At 32.7% G+C, this 22,536-nt stretch overlaps 1 protein-coding gene across 2 annotated transcripts; it reads right to left on the minus strand.

Annotated features, from left to right (window-relative positions):
• Positions 1-642: 642 nt before the first annotated feature.
• LOC112000536 (OPA3-like protein) lies at positions 643-7,148 on the minus strand. Of its 2 annotated transcripts, none has more exons than XR_010625326.1 (5): positions 6,779-7,148; positions 3,777-3,911; positions 2,709-2,795; positions 1,244-1,454; positions 643-1,074 (listed from the first exon to the last, which is right to left on the minus strand). XR_010625326.1 is itself a non-coding variant. In XM_065764492.1 (5 exons), exons 1-4 carry the CDS (start codon positions 6,905-6,907, stop codon positions 1,296-1,298), a joined length of 510 nt encoding a protein of 169 aa, XP_065620564.1. In that variant the 5' UTR covers positions 6,908-7,148; the 3' UTR covers positions 643-1,074; positions 1,264-1,295. The 2 variants fall into 2 exon arrangements, 1 of the variants encoding a protein (XP_065620564.1); XM_065764492.1 differs by having other exon boundaries at positions 1,264-1,454.
• Between the last annotated feature and the right edge of the window lie 15,388 nt (positions 7,149-22,536).

Below are 22,536 nucleotides of genomic sequence, written 5' to 3' on the forward strand. Positions count from 1 at the left end.
TCTTCCAAAAAAATCGTCATCTTTTGACACCATTAAATGATAAGGAAGACGAAGGTTTTGTGTGGGAAAAAGGGTTGCTTGGTGAATGTGGGAAATGAGGCCATTTGTAATTCTGGTGAGATCTAAAGGAAAAGATCAGTCATTGTGAGTTTTGGTGCAAATGGGTCAGGGTGAATTTGATGTAGGAGAGTGGTTCTTGGTGAAAGGAAGTGAAACCAGAGCACAAGGGTTGATGGATATAAGTTATAACTAATTTGTGAAGATTAAGACGGGCGTTCGTAATTCTTAGTAGTGCCATAGCTTTTCATATCAATGAAAAATACAAAATGAATTGAAGAAGATGATAAAAGGGAGTTTTAAAAAGTGAACAAACCCAATGACCCATTAGTTGATGTGGCAATTTTATTTATTTATTTATTATTTAGGTTGTTTGACACATTAGACTTTTCCATCTAAGAAATAACAGCAGGAACTAAATTGACACGACATTGAAAGGTTAGGGACCAAACTGACACAATTGAAAGATTATGGACTAAATTGAAATATGGTTTAAAGGATATGGACCAGATATGTAGTTTACCAAAAAAATAAAAAAATAAATAAAAAAGATGAAGAAGAAGAGTTTTAGAGATGAATGCCCAATAATTGAAGATGAGATATATTGTGCATTGTCCAATACTATGCTAAAATAATAAAGTTTTGACTTTTTGATATGTTAAAATAACATATTTTTAGAACATCTGATGCTAATGTTCTAAGGCATCTTGTTGACCAACTGTTGCATAAGAAACAATTGAGCATTAAAAAGTGAGGACTCTTATCAACCTAAATGGTCTAGAAGAAAAAAAATTCAGCAGAAACTGTATAATTTGCATAGAACTACAACATACAAACTTCCTTCTATAAAATTTCAAGTAAATCTGTAAAAATTATTCTGATTTTTTTCTTGAAGTTTGAAGGGGTTCTATTAATAAACTCCAAAATAATCCGGGCCTGTTTTGTTTGAATAGTTGTGACATTAGTTACCCCAAGCCTTCCTTTGAATGATTGGGTTCTTTGGAATGTTGTGATTTTCTGCAAAAATTGCAATGAGAGATTTGAGGAACAGAAGGAAGGAACTGTTCGTTCTGTAGCTTGGTATCATATTCTTTGAATCAGTCAATAAATACCAAAGCTACAACAGTAACATATGCAGTAGTAAAATTGCTAAGCCAAAACCAAAAGAGCAACAGTGGAAACAAACCTAAGGAAGTTGATGCTTACAAGATTACTTAATTCTGTACTTTTTGCAATGATCATGTGTTTTTTGATTTATCATCTTCAATGGTATGGGCATGCCTGAAGTTGAAAATACCAGCAAGTCCTCGTCCCTTGGCAAGTTTTTCTAGCTCCTCAATCTTGTGTCTAAGAAGCTCAACTTCTTTAGTCAAATCGTCATCTCTTTGCTTCATTGCCTAGATCAGTAGATAAACATTCACAAATTCCGGGTTAAGAACAGTATAGACAGATCTATTTCAAAGTTGATGATGACAGGCATAGATCCATGGTCAATAACCTGCTATTATTTAATAAGTTACCAACCCAAGATTTCAAAATCACGAGAAGAGCAAACACACATTATGGAACACTTCAAATTATAAGCAAAACCAATCAAATGAACAATACGTAATCAATCTTTTTTTTTTTTTGAGAATGAATACGTAATCAATCAATACAGGATAATCAGGAAAAGAAATATCTGCAATAATAAAATAGAAAATATCCTACATGGAAAGTACAGAAAGAAGTTACAGTTTTCTGGAGGCATTCTATTGCCTCAAATCTTCCTTGTGATATTTTGCCTATTAGATTTTACTCTCTATAATCAGTGCTAACAAGTCAGGCAAGATTCAAACTAATATATTTTAAATAGAATTAGTTGTGTTGTATATGGGACACTTCAATGCTGGTAACCAAGTTAGCATAGTGTATTAATGACATGAATTGGATATGATAAGAGAGAGAGAGAGATTTGGCCTAGATAAGGTTAAGTTAAATGGAGTCTCTGTTGACCTGCTTCTGCTTAAAGATGCAAATATGAAACTTCATATTCCTTAAAGTTCATTAGATGGGGACAATTTTTTTTTTTTTTTTAAGGACCATATACTCGCCACGTCTAGCATTAAGTAGGTATTTTTGTTAATAATTCCATATAATCTTGCCCTTCAAAATATATTTCCATGCTCATTTAACTTATTAAACCTGATGCATCCTAGTAATTTAATTAAAATAGAACTGAGGTCACCCAATATGTCAGGCCAACTGCATGCAATGGTAGGTTCTTTGGTGTCTTAATAATGCCATATAATCTTTTCCCTTCTGAATATATTTCCATGCTTGTTCAACTCGTCACAAGGACATGCAACCTGATGCATCCTAGTAATATAATTAAAATAGAACTGAGGTCACCCAACATGTTAGACCAATTAGATGCAAGAGGACCTAATGACATCTTCCAAAAACTCATCATTTACTCCCCACATTACACAAACGTTCTTCCAAACATGAATCATACATTACCAACAAAATAACTGAATAAATAAAAAATGCACAATGTGGAAGGTTGAACTAAATGTCATCTGAGGATACTTGAAGAATAGCAATGAAATAAAAAAACTCAGAAGGTCCGATTTGGAGTATCCTACATCAGAGAAAATAACAACACTTACCTGTAATTCCTGCCTGCGCAGTTCCTCCTTTCTTGCTTCTGATCTGGAACTTCTTTGCACCTCAAAAATAACAGCAGCTCCAGCAACCTATAAAGATAACCAAGTAAATAAGTTTTTAAGTTTAAAATTGACTTAACGCATCAAGAAAGAAGTAAAATTGAGATTAATAGTCCATTAATAGGCCATTCTCCCAAAATTTGCTGTACAAACAAAGTTAATTTGTTGCAGGCCAGATGGAAGATCATTTGGGTCAATTAGTCATACAAAGATATGTTTTTGATTACCATTTTATTTTATTGAAACGAAAAAAGAATAATATTTGGCTAAATCATATTTGTAAGTTATCTAATCAGTCTTTTCGCTGAGTTGGACTTGCCAAATTTGTGGTCTTATATACCAGAAAGTACCACATTATATCCTGCCATATTATGTCATTAAAACAAAGACATAGGACATGTTTTGGGCTTTAGGGCTGAAACTTTGGTTTTAGGGTGGAGAATTATAAAAACACAGTGCTTAAGGTTAGTATTTGTATGGCTAAAATATTGTTTCTGCCCCTAAAGTTTGCATGAATTTCGTTTTCCATCCCTAAGATATTTATAATATAAGCTTCAAAACCATAGAGGTGATCGGTCTTGCTTCAATTCAATGTGGCATGATGGCCCCACATATGACAAGCCCTTAACTTTCCAAAATTGAAAATCGCTCCAAGATAGAAACCCGACTTTCTTCCATGGCTGAATCATATAAGCATTTCCTAGCAATATGGTAAAACATCCTTCAAAAAGATCAACATATAAGAAAGGAGTTCCAGTTGATAATATCACTTTATGTAAATAGAGACTGCCCTGACATACTTTAGCAGAACCAGCACCATGCCTTCAACAGGCAAGATAACAAACCCACCACCACCAGTCAAAATATCTACTAATTTAAGTCCGATATTAAAACAAGGCAAGGGCATCTGTGCATGCACAAATGATATGCAGAAGCATCTCTTGTTACATAGACAAGGGAATATTTGGTGACAATCTCAGATCACAAGTAGGAACTGGAAATTATTAGTACCGTGAAGATAAAGAGTTCCCCAAGAAGATCTGCAGCAGCTTGTACAGCTTTCTCCTCGTTAAGTGGGCGTATTGCAGCATTAGTTGCCTGACCATAAATGCGTCTTTGCATTTTTGTTGTGAATCGATGATTTGCCTGATTCCATACCATAAGTAACATATAGTAGAAATCATCAGTACTATATTTCAAATTATAAAATTGATAATTTTTTACATAAATTATTAAAATACAAAATATTTTTTTGATAAGTAAAAAGGCAACTCATTTTTTTTCATTCCTTCAATGGAAATTATGATTTGTTTATAAATTTGAATTTGTTTCTTTTTTTTTTTTTGGTTAATTATTTATTTATTTTGGTTGGGGGGAGTGGTTGGTAGATAACAAATTAAACTACAAAACTAAATGAGATGATATCAATATTGGATTTTTTTTTTTCACCAAAATGCGGAACACCTTAATTCCTGTGACCATAGAAAGGGTTGAAAAGATTTCAAAACACACAACAAAAAAATTTCCATCCCATAAACTCCTGTTCAAACTCCCCTCAACTATATATCTATTCCCAGTCTGTAAAGATTCTAAAGGAGAAACACCCCTGAACTTTATGAAAATATCATGCACATAAACAGAATACAGCTTCAAAATGACCCAAAAAAAAAAAAAAAACAAATTACAACAACAATGCCTTGTTCTCAAAATTTTAGGTTGGATTCTCAGTAGATTAGTTAGGGTTGGCCACATGTAATTTCATTCATAATAGAGTAATTAAATTTACGTTGGTTGTCAACCTACCGCAACCCTCCTCCTTTTCCCAAACTTGAGATTTGCTTTGAAACAAATATGTGACACTAAGCACCGATATAGGTGAACACACATTACAAATAGTCAAAATTAATTAGAGGTAATCAAATTTACAACAGCTGTGTAATTACTTTTTCTTTTTCTTTTTTGGGATGGGGGCGAATGATCAAATTTCACTTAAAGAAAATTTTACAACCAGCTCAGAAGTACAGAGGCAATACAAGATACTATTAACAAATTAACTAATAACTGCCAAACTCAATACTAATAAAAAACAGAAACATGGACATTCTGAAAAGTACAAAGAATTTTATTCCAAATAGATTTTGGAAATTTCTTTATTGTAGGCTGTAGCTAATGTGAATCTTATGACATCCAAGGTTAACTGTACTAATCCCTCTTCATTTTTTATTGTCTTTATGAACTTGAGAGTTTCAGTCTAACTATAGGAAGTATATAGTTGTAGGCCAAGCCAATTTACAAAGAGAAACCTTGAAACTTTTACCCTTCAAATAGTTTACTTCTTAATTGAATTTATCACTCAAATCGCTTACATCTCCTCTGATCTAACTTTTGCTGAAAACAATTTTCTGTACTCAGTAAAGAAACATTAAAGAAAAAAATGGTCTCCACTCTCAAGCTTTATTCTGCAGAAAGTATATGGAGAATCAACCATGTATCCTCTGCTTATCAAATTATCTCTGGTAGAAAGAATAAATTCACAACTAAAGGAATGCTTGAGAATGGCTCCGCTAAACTAGATTAGCTTCCACCAGTTTACTTAAGCCAACTTTCTTCTTATTTCTTTCCGTGTCTTGAGACAATAGAAACTATTAATCTTGGAAGGCAATTAGAGGGCCAAAATGGCTGCATGTTTATCATTTAATGAAACTTCAGGTAGCCTTCTTTGAATTTCAACCAGATAATTTGATCTAACCAGAGGCCATATCCATGTCCCTCTTTGCAACATATGATATACTTTAGTTTGCATTTAACTTGTAATATTATACAAGTCTCAGTGCCCATATTTCAAATAGAGTGGTCCTACATAGTGCCAAAGATAATTCCCTTTCTCCACTTTAGAGTTCAGTAAAGGTCAAGAAATGCTCCTTAGCTGAAGAATTTCCCTCTAGCCCCTTGTAATGTGAGGTACAGCCCAAAATATCCTTCTAAGCAAGTAGTCCTTAACCCATGCAACCCATATTGAACCAGCCTAAGAAAAAATTCCAAAATAATGACAGCATTGTAATTCTATAGTTTTTATTTTTATTTTTTTTATTTATTTTTTTTTAAAATTTATATATATATATATATATATATGTTATGAGAAAAGATGAGAGAGGAAGCTGGTGCCTACCAAGTTGTTCTAGGTGAGATCTTTAATATTCTCATATTCATTCTTAGTTTTGGTCTTAATGACTATTCAATGATGCCTCACTCACAGTCATTGACGTTTGTTAACCAGTCCACTTAGCATGGACAATGGCCCATGATATATATACATTTACAGCTACACCTGTACAAGAAATCCTTGGAATGGTATGCGAACACAAATGTAAGTGATTATTTGTTCATTTAATTTCAATTCTCTTGGTACCAGGATTCAACAGTGCAAGCTTTACTAATCACACCCAAGTTACCAGAAATGCTACCTACAACTTAAGGTCCAGCCACGAAATAGAATCCATTTCCAAGCTAATGCTATGATAAATCTCTAAAACAAAAATATGAAGAAAATCAACATAATGGCAGACACAACAATATAAACCAAAAAACAAAATCTGCTGATTTACTAAAGTTTATCTAATAGCAACTCAAAATCTACTTTGTCTATGATATCTCATCTCAAATGCATGCATATCAATCTGTGATCAAAAAAGCAACCAATACAACTAAATCAAGCAAAGAAGAGAAACATCAATTTGCACAAAATATAGGTTGCAATTCATAATTGCAACGAGTACCAATTGTGTTTGACAAATAACCCATATTATAAACATGTGACCACAGAGCTATTTCTACAGTACAGACGCAAAACACAAGCCCAAATCAGCAAAAGAAACCAAAACCCAGAATCAAACGATGACAACAGAAAATTAAAGGAGCCCATATATGAAAATTGAAAACCGAATTCAATGCGAAACCCACGTATAAATTAATACCAAAAAAAAAGAAAGTGAGAGCAGAGACAGAGAGAGAACCTGGGCGAAGTCGATAATGAAGTGTCTGAACTTGGGGTGCAAGCCAGCCTCTTTCTTAAGCCGATTGGCAATGGGTTTGCAAATAGTTTTGAGAGCGAGGGTTCCCAACTTCACCACTGGTAGGATCATATTCTCAGTGCAGCTTCTTTGTGAATGTTACATGAAGCTTGATTCGTGTTTTGTTAAGCTTTTTGGGACGTGGAATTTGAATTGAAATTGGAACGAATTGCGTGCGAGTGTTATGGAATCCTACGGAACAGAGAAGCTTAGGGGCAGAAAAAGTCGACCGTTGTTGTGTGGTAGCCGTAGCTCACCCTGACTCTGCTTCGAGAAAAAGAGGTGGAATTAGGCTTTAGGAAAAGCCGCGACAATGCGTGCGAAACACGAATGGGTTTTAGGGTATACGTTAATTAATTATTTTTAAAAAATTTTAATACAATTTTTTTTAGAAAATATAAAATATTATTAATAAATTAATTAATTTTTTCTTTTTTTCCTAATAAGAAATAAATTAATTAATTTTTGCTTTTTTTCCTAATAAGTTTTAAAATTTATCTTCTCAAAGTATTTATTTAAAAAATTCTAATTAAAAAGAGAATCTTCAGTTACTATCATAGCGTCAAAAGTGTCACATCTTTTGAATTCTTTTAAGACTAGATAAAGAATTACCTTTACATTTTAAAATATATAATCTAAATCATGAAATAAATTCATTTCAAATATACATGAAAACTAAATGCATATATTTTACACTATAGATATTCATTTATATTTTGTTTTAATCAATTTTTGAAAATATTTTAGAGGATATCATTCTCTAAAATAAGCAAATCATTTATTTTTAACTTTTTGACTTTGTGAATTCTAATTAGCTTAACTGGTAAAATATTTTACAGTCAAATAAAAATAAGAAATCTAGAGTTTCATCCTTACCTACACAAAAAATCAATTGATTTTTTGGTTTGATGATAAAAAACAATCATATATTTAAAATACTATCATATTGATCAATTAAAAAATAATTTTTTTTGACTTCAATAGGAAAAAATAATAATAGAAAGAAGTGTATTTTACCCTATTTATATAATTACTTTTATTTCTTAAGGTAATTTTAGGTATTGCAATACAATAAATTTTAATAACTTTATTCTTTTTTTATTTTTTCTTGAGAAAAAAATTTATTCTTTTTTGACTTAATTATATATTACATACATTAGTTTTGGTTAGTTTCAATACAGTCCTTTAAGTTTAGTCTTTTCCAATTTCGTGCTTAAACTTACAGATCGAGTTCAATATGTTTCTTTCGTTCACTCTTGTCAACTAGACTATCAAGCTGAAAAGAATATTATTTGGTTTTTTTATTTTCTATTTTATCAATTTAGGAAATAATAGAGAGTTCAATTCTTTTGTTTATTAATTTCGATCTTTTTATGTAATTTTTGAAATGCTAGGCTATAGGGCTGTTCTTTCTTTGATATTAGGTGTTTTTAATATTTTTCTAGTCAAATTAGGATCCTTTTATGATAGGGTATCAATTAAGATTTATTTTAAAATATTTTTAATTGTCAATCAATTATGGAGATTTTAAATTGGCTTCCAAGTCTATAAACGGAATTGAAGTCTAATAGTGACCAATTAAAAGCTCTTTTGACAGTTCTACTTATTTCTAGTGGATTCAATAGTAGCTCTTCTTGTGAATTCAAGTAACTCTTTATGAATTTTAGAGTTTTGTTCTTGAAATAGAACTTTTATATTTCTTATAGTTGCATTAATTGGTATCATAGCTTTGTCTTTGCATGGACCTGTGGTTTACAAACAAGATGCTAGCAAATCCAGTGATTAGAATATGTGTGACAGTGATTGCATTCCTAAATTTAGTTGTATGTCATTCTTTAGATGGTATAGAATTAAAAAGGAGACTTCATAGATTGGATCCTTGATCTTGTAGTTTATTTTTAAATATGCAAAAATTATTGAGAATTTTGAGGTGCAATGACTATCTAAGAAGCTTATGTATGATTCTTAAGCGGGATATAGTAGATTGGTAGGATGATATGCAATAGATATCTTGGGTTAGTGTTGGCAAACCATGACAAATTGCAAATCTTGGTGTGTTGTAATGTTATTGTTCAAGTTCAAGAGACCTAACTTTAACTCAAGCAAAACTATGTTTTTGTAATCTCTACATTGCTCTTAATCGATCCCGATCAATCAAGACAAGCCTTCGATCGACTCTCAACTAAGTTTCAATCAATTGAGAATTGGGAAGCTTGATTCTTGTAAAGGCCCATTAAGTCAACTTATGAATTGGATTTCAAGCCCTACATTCAAAAGTATATAAGGACACACCAAAGTCAACTGAAATAAGAAGAGAGAGCCTATATTGTGCTACAAAGGTTGAAAACCCTAATTCTTTTAATTTGTATCACCACCGAACAAAAGATCAAGAACATCTAAAGATTGTATTGTTGAAGATTGGTGATCGATTACTGAAACCACAAAGCTACCAAAGTTTGTTGCAGGGAAGGAATCTTCGAGGCAATCCTTAAAATCATGAACAAAGTTAGTGCGTATAATTTCATAATAGAAGAGTCCAAGGTGCTTGGAGTAGTTTGGGGCCATATTGTAAGTTCTATTGTGGGTAGAAAATAGAAACAATGGTCTGTTTCAATTATACACTTCAATTCTAAGTAGTGAAATTTTGCTTTGGGTAGTTAATACCTTTAGTGTGTTTTTTTCCTTTGGATCCGTCCTTAGGTTTTTCACATTGTCAAGAATCACAGTGTTCTTTACTTTATATTGTGATTTGTTGTTGTGGCTTGATTAACCAGAAATACATTCACCATCATAACTGATTAATTTAATAAGTTAGCAACATTAGGATATAATAAGCAACGAGATCATAAAATACTTCTCAATTGGTATCAGAGCTAGAAGTAACTCTTGTTTAGGATTCAATTCTTAATTAAGTTGATCAGTGATTTATGTTGTCAGGGATAGGCCTCAATGTATCAGTACTTGAGATGACACGTTTGATGTCAACTCTATTAGTTTGCTAAGTGTGCGTCATAAGTTTTTTAGTGAAGTCTTAAAATCTAAGAAATCCCAAGATAAACTAAATAAATTCGAGCTTAAAAGATATACCCTAAGTATTAAAGTAAAAGATTTCATTAACTTAATGAAAAAACTGGGTAGACGGATTTTTGACTAATGAAAAAATGGGTCAAACTAAAACCCAATTTGTGAAAGATGAGCCTGTACGAATTTGACCCACTAACCTGACAAGTCAAAACACAAATTTTTCTTAAGGATTTGTTTGGTATTCGCTTATTTTACTAAAACTGAAATTTTTTTATTGAAAGTACTTTAAATACAGGTACATCAAAGTTAGTTGAAATAGTATAATAGAACTCATAAATAGTACCAAAAAGTGTAGTGAGACCCATATATAGTAACAAAAATAAGCTGAATAGTAAAATAAGTTGGCAAAACGCACACTAAATATATGATAAATCATTTGACAAAAGCTCTTTTTATTTATTTATTTTTGTATGTGAATATTTGAAACAATTTTCTTTTTATTTTCTTTGAAAAAAATTTATTTGACTTGAATGGTTGTAAATTGTGTTGATCTTTTGATAGACCACTTATTAATTAATTATTTTGGAGCAAGTGGGAAAAACTATTTTGAAAACAATTTATTAGAGCTTTTATTTTGAAAAATCATTGTGAAAGCTTTTTGAAAAGACAATTTGCAGAAAAATTTAAAATTTTGAAATGTTTTTGAGAGGGAATTTTAATCAAGCCATTTGATGTAATGTGATGGGATTTACAATATTAGCTAAAGAACTAATATATAAGCCCATTCAAAAAGGGGAAACAATAATCATAAGAACACACAAATAAGGAAAAGATTCATAAGAACAAGGACAATATCATGCTTGGGTAAATATTCCATGGAATGAAAATCCACATATATAGCTAACTCATTAATTCTCACACACATGCATATATACATATTTACTCATGTGAGATCAGACAATCATGTATAAACATTAATCTATCAAATAAGTACTACCATGTGAAATGAGCCAACAATCCATTATGCATGTTCAAGTAAATTATGATGCATGGGGTATATTGGTTAAGACATACCATTCATAGTTGTAATACTACCATTCTCGTTTATGCATGCATGCCATATCTATTTTTCAAAGGCCAAAAAATCATGGATAAGCAAACCAATAACCATATAAATTCATAATTCACTATGCATGTGCATAAAGATTAAAACAAGTTATTCACAAAGTTGAAATTAAAATCCTAAAGTAACTAAAGCATACAAAGACAACATTCATATAAGCATACCCTTATTATAAATCAACCAAAATATTACTCATGCACACGAGCATCGTATTCGATCACCAAGATCATAAAAACAATGGAAAAATGTAAGGAAATGACTAGAAATTACCCTTGAAGACTTAGATTATAAAAAAGAGATTGTTATTCTTGGGAATTTTGGAGAGTTTCTGGTAATTTGGGAGAATTCTAGAAGGTTTTTGATGCATTTGGATGACTGGGAGGGCTGCTGCTTTGGTAGCTAGAGCTAGATATAATTGTCAGTTCAAGATTAAATTAGTCCACCGAGTACTAGGCATGGACTTAGTTTGGGCCTGGCCTGTATCCCAATTCTAGCACTTTTCCAGTTTGTTTTTTTCCCAGTTTTTCTAGTTTTGAGGTGTAAACACCCCATTTTACATCTCAAGAGAGTAAAAACCCATTACATCTGGATTTGTATACTTAAAAAGATTTGTAACCTATGAATAGTAAGGTTGTAAAGGAAAAAATAATATTTAATCTTGTGGTTGTGTGAAGAGAAAAAGATAGTGGGGGGAAAGAGAGAAATAAGAATACTTTTTATTATTTTATTAGGTAGTTTATATTATTTTATTGGGTTGTATGTAAAAATAGAAACAGGGATGAGAGGTGAGTTGTAAAATGAATTAGTAAAATAGATAAAGTAGCATTTGAGGATGCAAAATAATTTATTTATTTATTTTTTTGCATCTATAGATGCTAGTGCTCTTGCTTTGGGTACTTGACCTAAAATAAGTTTTCCATCCACATGCCTTCCAAAGTTACTTTCCATGAAAACTCTATCACAAAACCATGGAAATTTTACTTTTCAAAACACTTTTTCATGTAAAACCAATGAGAACTACTTTGAAAATATTTTCTAAGAGACCCATAATTCCACATAAAAAAAAAAAAAAAAATACCCATGGATTTCTCATCTTCAAAATATTTTTCTTCGAAAAACCATTGAATTTCTCTCACAAAAATGATTTCTATGATTATGGGAATTTCTCTTAGAAACTATTTTCCCAAGAATTGAAAGTAACTTTTTTAAACATATGAAATTTCACTTCCCTTGGAAAAAAAAAAGTATTTCAAAGGAATATTTCATAAAATCTCATTTCTCTCTAACAACTCATGATATATTTATGTGGGGAAAAAGGGCCCGGCCCAACATAATGGGCCGAAGGCCCATAGGAGGGCTATTTGGCACCGAGAAGATGAAGATGGAAAAGGCAGAGCCCGGCTGGAAGTAGGACCTCAGAAGGAAGAGTTATCACAATCCGAAGAGGATATCTCCTGTCCGAAGAGGTTGTAATCCTCTGACGCGATATCATAGATCAATTGAATGTGTGAAAGGCCAGAATGACCCTCCGAGGACTCCACCTGATCAAGATAAGCTCTGAGCATGCTATGGAACGATAAGGATGGAGAAATATCTAAGGGAAAAGCTGCTGCCACCGTATTTAATGCACTGCAACAACTTTTCTGGCCGCATTTATGTGGAGAAGACTCCTGAACAGTGCGTCCCAACCTACCGCCACTCACACAGAGCTAAAAGAAGATGCCTGACGTGACATGTACTTCAACAAACTCATGGATGAGGAACACGTGGACGATGGAGATGAGGACAAGAGTGACTATATAAAGGAAGGAAGCTCCTAACCAGAGGGGGCATGAGAACTTGATTGTAACCCTAAGACTTTTGTTCATCAGAAAAACAAATAGTGTAGCTCTTCGGATTATCAAAGTTTACGTGCAAATTAATGTTAGCTTGTGTTTGAAAGTTGTGACCCATTGTTATCAATCCCATACTTAACCTAGATCTTTCATCCATACTCTACAAATTAATTGTCTTTGGGTTTGGGCCACAAATACCAACCCTACAATTTATTTTTCATTAAAAATATTATTTCCTAGAAAAACTCATTAGTGTTTCAAAAATATCTTCCAAAATATCCAAGAAAATATCACTTTTTTCAAAATATCTCCAAAAGTAGTTTTTTCCTTCCAAAGTAATTTTCCTTTTAAAAATCCAAAACTCACTTTTCAAAAATTCAAATAGAACTTTTTTTTTTTTTTTTCAAAAAATGATTTTTAAAGAGAGAAATTGTCTTCTTTTTATTTATTTATTTATTTATTTGGTTGAGAAACAAACACACACATTAATTACACTTTTTCACTAAGTTCAAACACATTATTTAACCCAAAGTATCACTACCGAAGAACCTAAAGAGAAAGATTGTCCTTGGTTCAAATCAATTGAGCTTGTGGATAGTAAAAATCTACCAAGCCCACAAAATCCCCCTCCTCGTAAATGTAACCTTTTCTTTTGACGACTCTTTTGCATGGGAATCATATGAGAAGTGAATAATAAATTTAGTTTCCCTTTATACTCGTATACGCAACTTCCTTTTAATATGTAACTTAAGCATGCCTAGTTGGATTGCTTTAAATTTCACATATATGTGGCACATGCACTTTGTTTCACATGACCCTTTGAAAAAAAAAAAAAATTATCAAATTTGTTAGTTACTCTTTAAATGATAGAAGCTAGGGATGAAATTAAAGTAAGTTACTATCTTAGAATAAGCGTTTTGGAGTGCCTAACACTTTTGCCACATGTAATAGAACTTTTCTGTCCATGTCTTTAGTTCAAGACATATGCCTTATCTTTTAGCTTAAGAAACCTTAGGATAACCTTTGTTAGAAATTTAAACCCTTTAAAACCAACCAGATTAACCTAGTTAATTAGTCAAGTGATTAACTTAGTCAAATTATGCAATTCTAGGTTATCACAAACATACAATCATATCAAAAATATAAAGCAGCGGAAATATAAATAACATAATGATATGATCACCCAGGAAACCATACGGTAAAAACCTGGAGAGGATTTGACCTAGCTATCCTCAAGGTAAACTTGAATCCACTATGCGAAAGAATCGAAGTTCATACAAAAGGACTTACAAGCTCCCCACTTCACTTCCTAATGCTACCCACCAGTCGAACTTACTAACACGATCACGTGCAAGCTCCGAATCCATGAACTCCATCTTTCTTGGACTCTTCAATCAAGTACAAGCACCCACGCTTGTTATTCTTTAAGCTCCAATGGCAACAACCTTGTTGATCATCAAGATGTAGATAATATCTCTGCCTTGAAAACCCTAAGTTTATGTGAAGGAAAACTCTTCAAGGATCTCACAAGAGATTCACATAAACCGCAAATATGAGCAACAAAGACTTAGAGAGGTTTGAGTACAAAGCCCTAGATACAAAAGAGGCACACTCTTCTCTCTCTCTCAAAAGCTCTCAAAAACGTGACTTAGGGTTTCCTTTATATAGTGGGATAAGTAGATTTGAAACCCTAATCCCTAATGGGCTTGGGCTGAGTTGGAAATTCTGCAGAAAAAATATTCTGCCCGAGATTCGATCGATCGGGTCTTTCTTTCGATCGATCGAGCCAGGCCGAAATGCACCAATGCATCTACAGCCTCTCAATTCCAACTTTACATGAAAGACCCAATTTTGAGTAAGCCTAAACAAGACTAAACAACCTGTTTTGATCATGGTTTGCCAACAATACACATTAGAGTTCTAAATACATAAATTCTTAAATTTTTAGAACCTAACAAACTCCTCCTTAGGCAATCCATGACAAAACACAAACACTAAGCTCAAAGTTTACAATTAAAAAGCCCTTTACAAAAATAATGCTCATAAAACCAAAATTCAATCCTAACTACTATCCATCAATTGCAAGTGTAGACAACAGAAAAATTGAATCAACCTATATACTTCCTGAAACACTAAACAAAACGCATAAACGCATGTGTGACAAAAAACAGTAAATCAACAAATAAATTCTTGACTTCACAAAACACAAAACAAAGACATATATCATGAATAACTCATAAATATGAATCAATGAGTAGTGAATCAAGAAACATATATATCAAAATAGATTCTAACTCTCCCCCTAAGTTAGATACATCAAAAACAATGTTAACTCTCCCTAAACATAACATTCTTGTATTATCCACACACATTCCCACATATCAACTATCTCCTCCTTTTTGTCACGTATTGACAAAGACAACTCATACAAAGAGTAAACAGTCAACATACGCAACAAAGGATAAGAGAAAATAGAGAAAGAAGGGGACACAAAACAATTCAACTCTATAGAAAATAGAGACAACTCCCCCTATGAACAACAAAGGTTAAAAAAAATCTCTCCTTATAAAAATAGGAAAAAACAAAACAAGTTTTTGAAAAAAAAAAAACAGTTTTGGGGAAACTTTAGGAGGTGGGGAAAATAAAAACACACAAACCAAAGTTAAAAACTAAGGTAAGGATACACATGAAGAAAAAATATTCTCTCTTTCAATAAAATGCAAACATGACACTATGTGACCCATAAGCAGTTGCATGAGTAGAGAAAATATTTGCACATTGATTATCCATCATATCTTTTAAGAAAAAAAATTCTGTAGTTCACACATAAGAAATAGCATATACTAGAATGTACAAAACTCAAAAATTAATCAATCAATTTTTAAATCAAGTTGAGTACCCAATTTAGCAAAATGTATGCATGCTATGTGAAAACAATGAGAGATATGACTACAAAACTGTAAGATGGATACAGAAATCAATGCAATGCATGTGAATCCTAAACACAAATGATGCATGAAAAAAAATTGGTCAAAAACATAGAAACTGAAAATTTTTTCAGTTTCGATCGATCGAGAATCGATTGAACATCAATTGAGTCAGGTAGACTCAAACCAAAAATTTTAATCGCAACTTCGATTGATCGAAAAACAGGTTCGATCGATCGAAAGTTTGGAAAAATCAAAATTTTGAAAAACAGAGCATTTGAATGCAGAAACTCCTCAAAGCACATTGTTTTATAAAAAATGCATGAGTATGAGACGAAAAGTTTTTCAAAAACACTTGAATTTAACCCATCTTTCAAAATCAAGATTTTCAATCAATTTGTCCTCAAAACGAAAACATTAAACACATTTTGCATTAAAATCAAGGAACTTTTAATCTTGGATGGCCACAACAAGATCACACAGAATAAAATGTACCAAATTTAACAAAGAGTAACTTGTGTAGTGTGTGCAACTAGCAAAAGCTTGAGATACATGTGAGGTGATATGTGAATAGTAATTAATTACAAAGTCTACAAAAGTCATCACATAGAATTTAAAAGAGACTATCACCTAAAGAGTTACATCATATAACTCCCACATCTCCTAGAACATAAGCTTGCAATCATGTAAGTTTCTTAAATTTTTGCCTCATAGTTATGTAAGATGGCATTAAGCCTAATAGTACACACCAATTTTAATTATGTGAGATGGTATCAAGCCTAATAGTACACACCAATTTTAAGCATTAAGCAATTAAGCCGAGGCATCACCTTGTGTTCTTTTTATGCATGTGCTACACTTTCTCGAGCACAGAATCTTATGATATGCACTAAGGTGTTCATGATTGGCTAGTGAACAGTGGTGAGATGGTTATTTATGCATTTCTCAAAAGGATCAAGTTCGACAGTCAAATAACATGTGACTTCAAGATCAAGACAAAGTAATAAACACCATAAACATCTTTCCCACACAACATGCATTACAAAACTCAAACTAGTAAAGTGCAATAAAATAAGCTCATTCAAGCTAAACAAGGTATATAAACATGTTATGTAAAGATAAGATGGCCAACCTTGATTTCAAATCCAAGATTTATAACACAAAAATCTTTTTGGTTCTAAAAGAAAATTTATGACCAAAAACAAAAAAGCACATATTATGCTAAATGAACAATGCAAATGCAATGCATGACAATACTTAACTAAACTATAGAGGGTACACAAACAAGAAATGTCAATTTCTTAATTAACCCTTGAGTACATGAACAAACTAGTACATACTCACACAGAATCAAAAATAGCTTAGCACAAACTATTCAAATTTCTCCACAATGTCAAGTATGTTCTAAATTAAGAGAGAGATATTATAACTCATGTAATCCTCAAGAAAAATAAAACAAGACACAAAATAAAATATTTTTGTCTTTTTGAAATTTTTCAATGTTTTTGGATTTTTCTTTAAAACAAAACAATCAAAGAAAATAAAACAACCAAAAACTAAAACAAAACATGTCCACAATTAATTGAAAGAATTAAATCAAGGACAGGTTAGCAACACTCACCTTGGAGAATCTTTTCTCATCCATTTAGCATGAGTATTCAGCTTTGTAGGTGAAAATCCAGGTAAAGCAGAGTATATTTGAGGAATTATACCAATCTTCTAAGAAAGACTGAAATCCTGTAAATTCCTTTCACAAGCCAACAAGGTTAAACTTTTCAAAAGCATATGAAACAATTTATTTGGACTTATGACAGGAGAAATATCATCACATATCATAGATTGAAACACAGAATGCTTAAATTTCAATTTATGACAATTAGGACAAATGTGACCACGGACACCACAAAAGTGACAAACAGGAACAAATTTAGGAACATTAGTATTCCTAACAACAAACCTATTCTCAGATTTTGGTTTTTGCCTCAACAAAGAATAATTTGGTCTAATATGACCAACAACACCACAAAGGTGACAAGTAGGCACAAAAACAGATTTATTATACTTTCTAACAGTAGGTTTAGACTTAGGTGTAGAAACTTCAGCGTCTACATCAGAACTTTTACCTTTGTCTAACCTAGCAAAATAAGCCTTTTCTTTATTATTCCTTTTAAAATAAGGGATATAAACTTTCTCAGTTTTAGGCTTAAGAGAAACAGAAACACTTCTGTTATCAATAGCAGGCTTGGTACTAGTCAAATTTTCAAGTTTAGTTTGAGACTCAACTAACTCTTGTTCCAAGCTTTTCATCTTCTCATTTTGAAAGGAAATTTGATTTCTCAAAAATTCATTCTTTTTATTAGACTCATCTAATCTCATAATCAAATCCTCTTTCTCAAGATTAGCCAATTTTAAATCTTCTTTAAATTTCTTAGCAATTTTCAAAGATTTTGATAATTCCTTACGAAGAGTTTCAAAAGCATAAAAAAAATCAACAAAAACAATAGTATCCTTTTTATTCAAAACATCACAGGCATCAATAAAATCAGCAGAAGCATGAGTAGAAACATGATCAGAAAGACACTTTAAATTATCCATGACAACATGGGTCAAGAATTAGCTCTTAGATCAAAAGATCTAAAACAAGAGAGCTACCCGCTCTGATACAACTTGTTAGAAATTTAGACCCCTTAAACCAACCAGATTAACCTAGTTAATTAGTCAAGTGATTAACTTAGTCAAATTATGCAATTCTAGGTTATCACAAACATACAATCATATCAAAAATATAAAGCAGCAGAAATATAAATAACACAATGATATGATCACCCAGGAAACTATACGGTAAAAACCTAGGGAGGATTTGACCTATCTATCCTCAAGGTAAACCTGAATCCACTATGCGAAAGAATCGAAATTCATACAAAAGGACTTGCAAGCTCCCCGCTTGACTTCCTAATGCTACCCACCAGTAGAACTTACTGACATGACCACGTGCAAGCTCCGAATCCACGAACTCCTTCTTTCTTGGACTCTTCAGTCAAGTACAAGCACCCACGATTGTTATTCTTTAAGCTCCAATGGCAGCAACCTTGTTGATCATCAAGATGTAGATAATATCTCTACCTTGAAAACCCTAAGTTTATGTGAAGGAAAGCTCCTCAAGGATCTCACAAGAGATTCACATAAACCGTAAATATGAGCAACGAAGACTTAGAGAGGTTTGGATACAAAATCCTAGATACAAAAGAGGCACAGTCTTCTCTCTCTCTCAAAAGCTCTCAAAAACGTGGCTTAGGGTTTCCTTTATATAGTGGGAGAAGTAGATCTGAAACTCTAATCCTTAATAGGCTTGGGCTGAGTTAGAAATTCTGAAGAAAAAACATTCTGCCCGAGATTTGATCGATCGAGTCTTTCTTTCGATCGATTGAGCCAAGCCGAAATGCACCAATGCATCTACAGCCTCTCGATTCCAATTTTACATGAAAGACCCAACTTTGAGCAAGCCTAAACAAGAATAAACAACTTGTTTTGATCATGGTTTGCCAACAATACACATTAAAGTTCTAAATACATAAATTCCTAAGTCTTTAGAACCTAACAACCTTAATTAGGACTTTAAATAAATTAGACAGAGATGATCAATCACACCTAGAAAACTCCATATTTGGTGGGTACTCCTAAAAAATGGAAAAATGAATAAAATGACTCATTAATGCGCACATATCACCCCAATTTTCTACACTAGTCACACACATCCACACCTAGCATCACCAAACACCTCGAGCTGTGGGGGTTGAGTGTCGAAACCCATTGTCAACTATGGTTAAGTCAGAAAACCAATAGAGAAGATGAGAAATATAAAGAGCTACAGGACATAGAGTTTGTTAGGCCTTATATTTCTGCTAAGTGAAGGGGTGTTTATGGTGTATAAAGAGAGCACAAGGAATATTTTTTTTATGGGAATTTGACCTAAAATTTAGTGGTCGACTTGCCAACTAGTTCTAACCTCAAGTTGGCTAAAGGGATATGTGTTAGGTTAACAGCCCCAATATGTAGACAAAGAGGATAGGTCTCTAGCATTAAATGTGATAGTCTGAGTTTGGTCATTGAGATTGGCCATCTAGATAGGCGAATTGAGAACAACCATCGTGATCAACTATGGTCTTTGGACAATTTGTTTTTACTTTTGGTTTGTTGGGTTGACCCCAACACTTTGCCACCCCTCTAATTATCTTATTTTAGATATTTTGGAAAGGTTATTAAAGCTTACATGACTGAAACCTCTAGTGCCACAGGTTTATGGTGTCCAGTGTGACCATATTGCACTTAGACATAGAAACACTATCCAAAAATACCAATTATCACAGGTTTGGCTTCTAAAACCATTCACAACACATTTGGATTTAGAATTAAACACAAGGCTCTTGGGTGAACAATACAAGACAATCATATATTTGACCAATACTTCCTCTTAATCCTTCTATGACACTTGTCTTTGAGGAACCGGTAAGAAAGGTTTTTATAAATGAAGTAAATCAGCTTGGAATACAACATCCAACTCAGATGATAGATCTTTTACCCATACATCAATGTCTACAAATAGAACTACTCTTATAGCAAGGGAATAGGCAAGCTAGTTACCCTACCTATTTACATGTCCAAAACCACACTTACGAAAAGCATCTAATAACAACCAAATCTCTTTAATTACATGACTAAACATAGTTTTATAAGGCATCTAATTGTTGATTGTTGTGATAACTCTTTGACTATCTTCTTTGAACTCCACTTGGGAAATGCAAAGTTTTCCAGCAAAATTTACTGCTCCCTTTACTAGCTGCCAAGGCTTCCACTAGATCTACTAAGTGAGGTAGCAGAATTTTTTGGCTAAAGACTGCTATTACACTCGAACAAGAATCTTGGATCACCACACCAATACTAGTTAGAGAGAACTAAGAGAAAATCACTCAATCAAAATTTGCTTTGTACATTCCTTCACCTCGAGGGTTCCACCTAACCAGACACCTCGATTGGACATCTCTAGGAGGTTCCTTTGCACATCGAGAAATTCAATGAGTAGTTCCTTTGCTTTTGATGCCACTTCTGTCAAAGTCCATGTTGGTAGCTTTCCTCTGATCCTATTTCATTTTTTCCCAAGAGAGTATTAAGTGTAGGCTTGTCCAAGATCAATCAAACCCAAAGAGACCAACCGACCCATGGTTATCCGATACAAAATTTGCCTGATCTGATGAGCTTGTTAGTCGGTGGTGGTTAGGGAAGATATAGGGTCTGTTTGGGATCCGTTTATTTTGTTGAAACTGAAAACTTTCAGAAGTATTGTAGATAAAGGTAAAAGTTAGTTGAAATAGTATAGTGGGACCTATGAATGGTACCAAAAAGTATAGTGAGGCCCATGAATAATAGTAAAAATAAGCTGAATAGTAAAATATGCTGGCTTTTTAATTTTTGCCAAACACACATAGACTTGACGAAGTCAGTTCGACTAACCGGTGAGAGAGCTTGAAACCTGACAAACCTGACCCATCCAATAATCTTTTCTTCCACCCTTTTTCTGGCTTTGAAGCTTCCTTTGCCGTCCACATCAACATTCCAATCAAATTTTGGTGTCATCACCTCATTCCAATAAGATTTTTCTTTCTTTCTCCGCTATTATAAGGAGATCTCAACCAGATATCAGTTAAATCTGGTGAAATCTCAACTAGATCTGGTGAAATCTTCTCACTTTATCACAAACCTGACAAAAACTAATACCCGACCACAACTTGATAAGGCCTGATTCGATGTGCCTGACGGGTTGGTGGCGGGTTCCATTCTTCTCCACCCGAAATGGTTGGGTCGAGTCCAGATTGAGCAAAAACTTGACCCAAACCATCCCATGGACACCCCTAATTAAGTGCAAGGAACCTATATTTTTGTGGTACCTTTTGACCATAGACTTTATCAGCCGTTCCAACCCAAAAGGTTACACTCCTATGAGGCTTTCACTTCACATTCATGAAAAGCAGTAATATGTTATCCACTTCTTGTCATTTGTCGTAAGCACCCACAGTCAAAATATATATATATATATATACACACACATTTGGTAATCTTTAGTGCCATGAGGACTATTTAAATGGATAAGCACTTTTCATCATATTTCCTAACCCAAATAGACTATAGTGATCATGTCGAGTCTGGGTTGAGCCTAAACCTAACTAGATCAACCCATGAACACTCCTAAACTTTAGTATTAAAAAAGACAAATGAAATTTTATTGAACAAAGTTTTTCTCCAAACTAGTTAGAGGAGAAACTCTTTAAACTTCTCATATATATATTTTTTGAATGTGAATTTTGAAAAATTTAATCATTGAATTTCATGTTTATTTTATTCTTAATATACATATCAAATCTCATTCAAATCATATGTTATTTACTATACGATCAATAAACTTATTTTTATACACAATTTTTTAAATCACAAAATCTTAAAATTTTAACAATTGTTTGATAACACAGCAATTGATTTTTTATATTCTTGAAATTTTGCAAGCATAAAGGATATAATAAAAACATGCAATCTAATAGTTAGATTTTTAAAATTTACACTTAATATATAGATATATAATGAGTTTGTAGGATTTCTCTTTAAACTAGTTTAAAAAAAAACTTTGTTCAATTTTATTTAGAAAGGATATTGATGAGAGAGAGAGAGAGAGAGAGAGAGAGGCAGCCAACATTTAATTAATTGGTGGCATTTAGAACGTGGACTACCTTGGATGCCACCGCC

Source organism: Quercus suber, unplaced genomic scaffold (assembly GCF_002906115.3).
Source record: "Quercus suber isolate HL8 unplaced genomic scaffold, Cork oak 2.0 scaffold_564, whole genome shotgun sequence".
NCBI lineage: Eukaryota > Viridiplantae > Streptophyta > Magnoliopsida > Fagales > Fagaceae > Quercus > Quercus suber.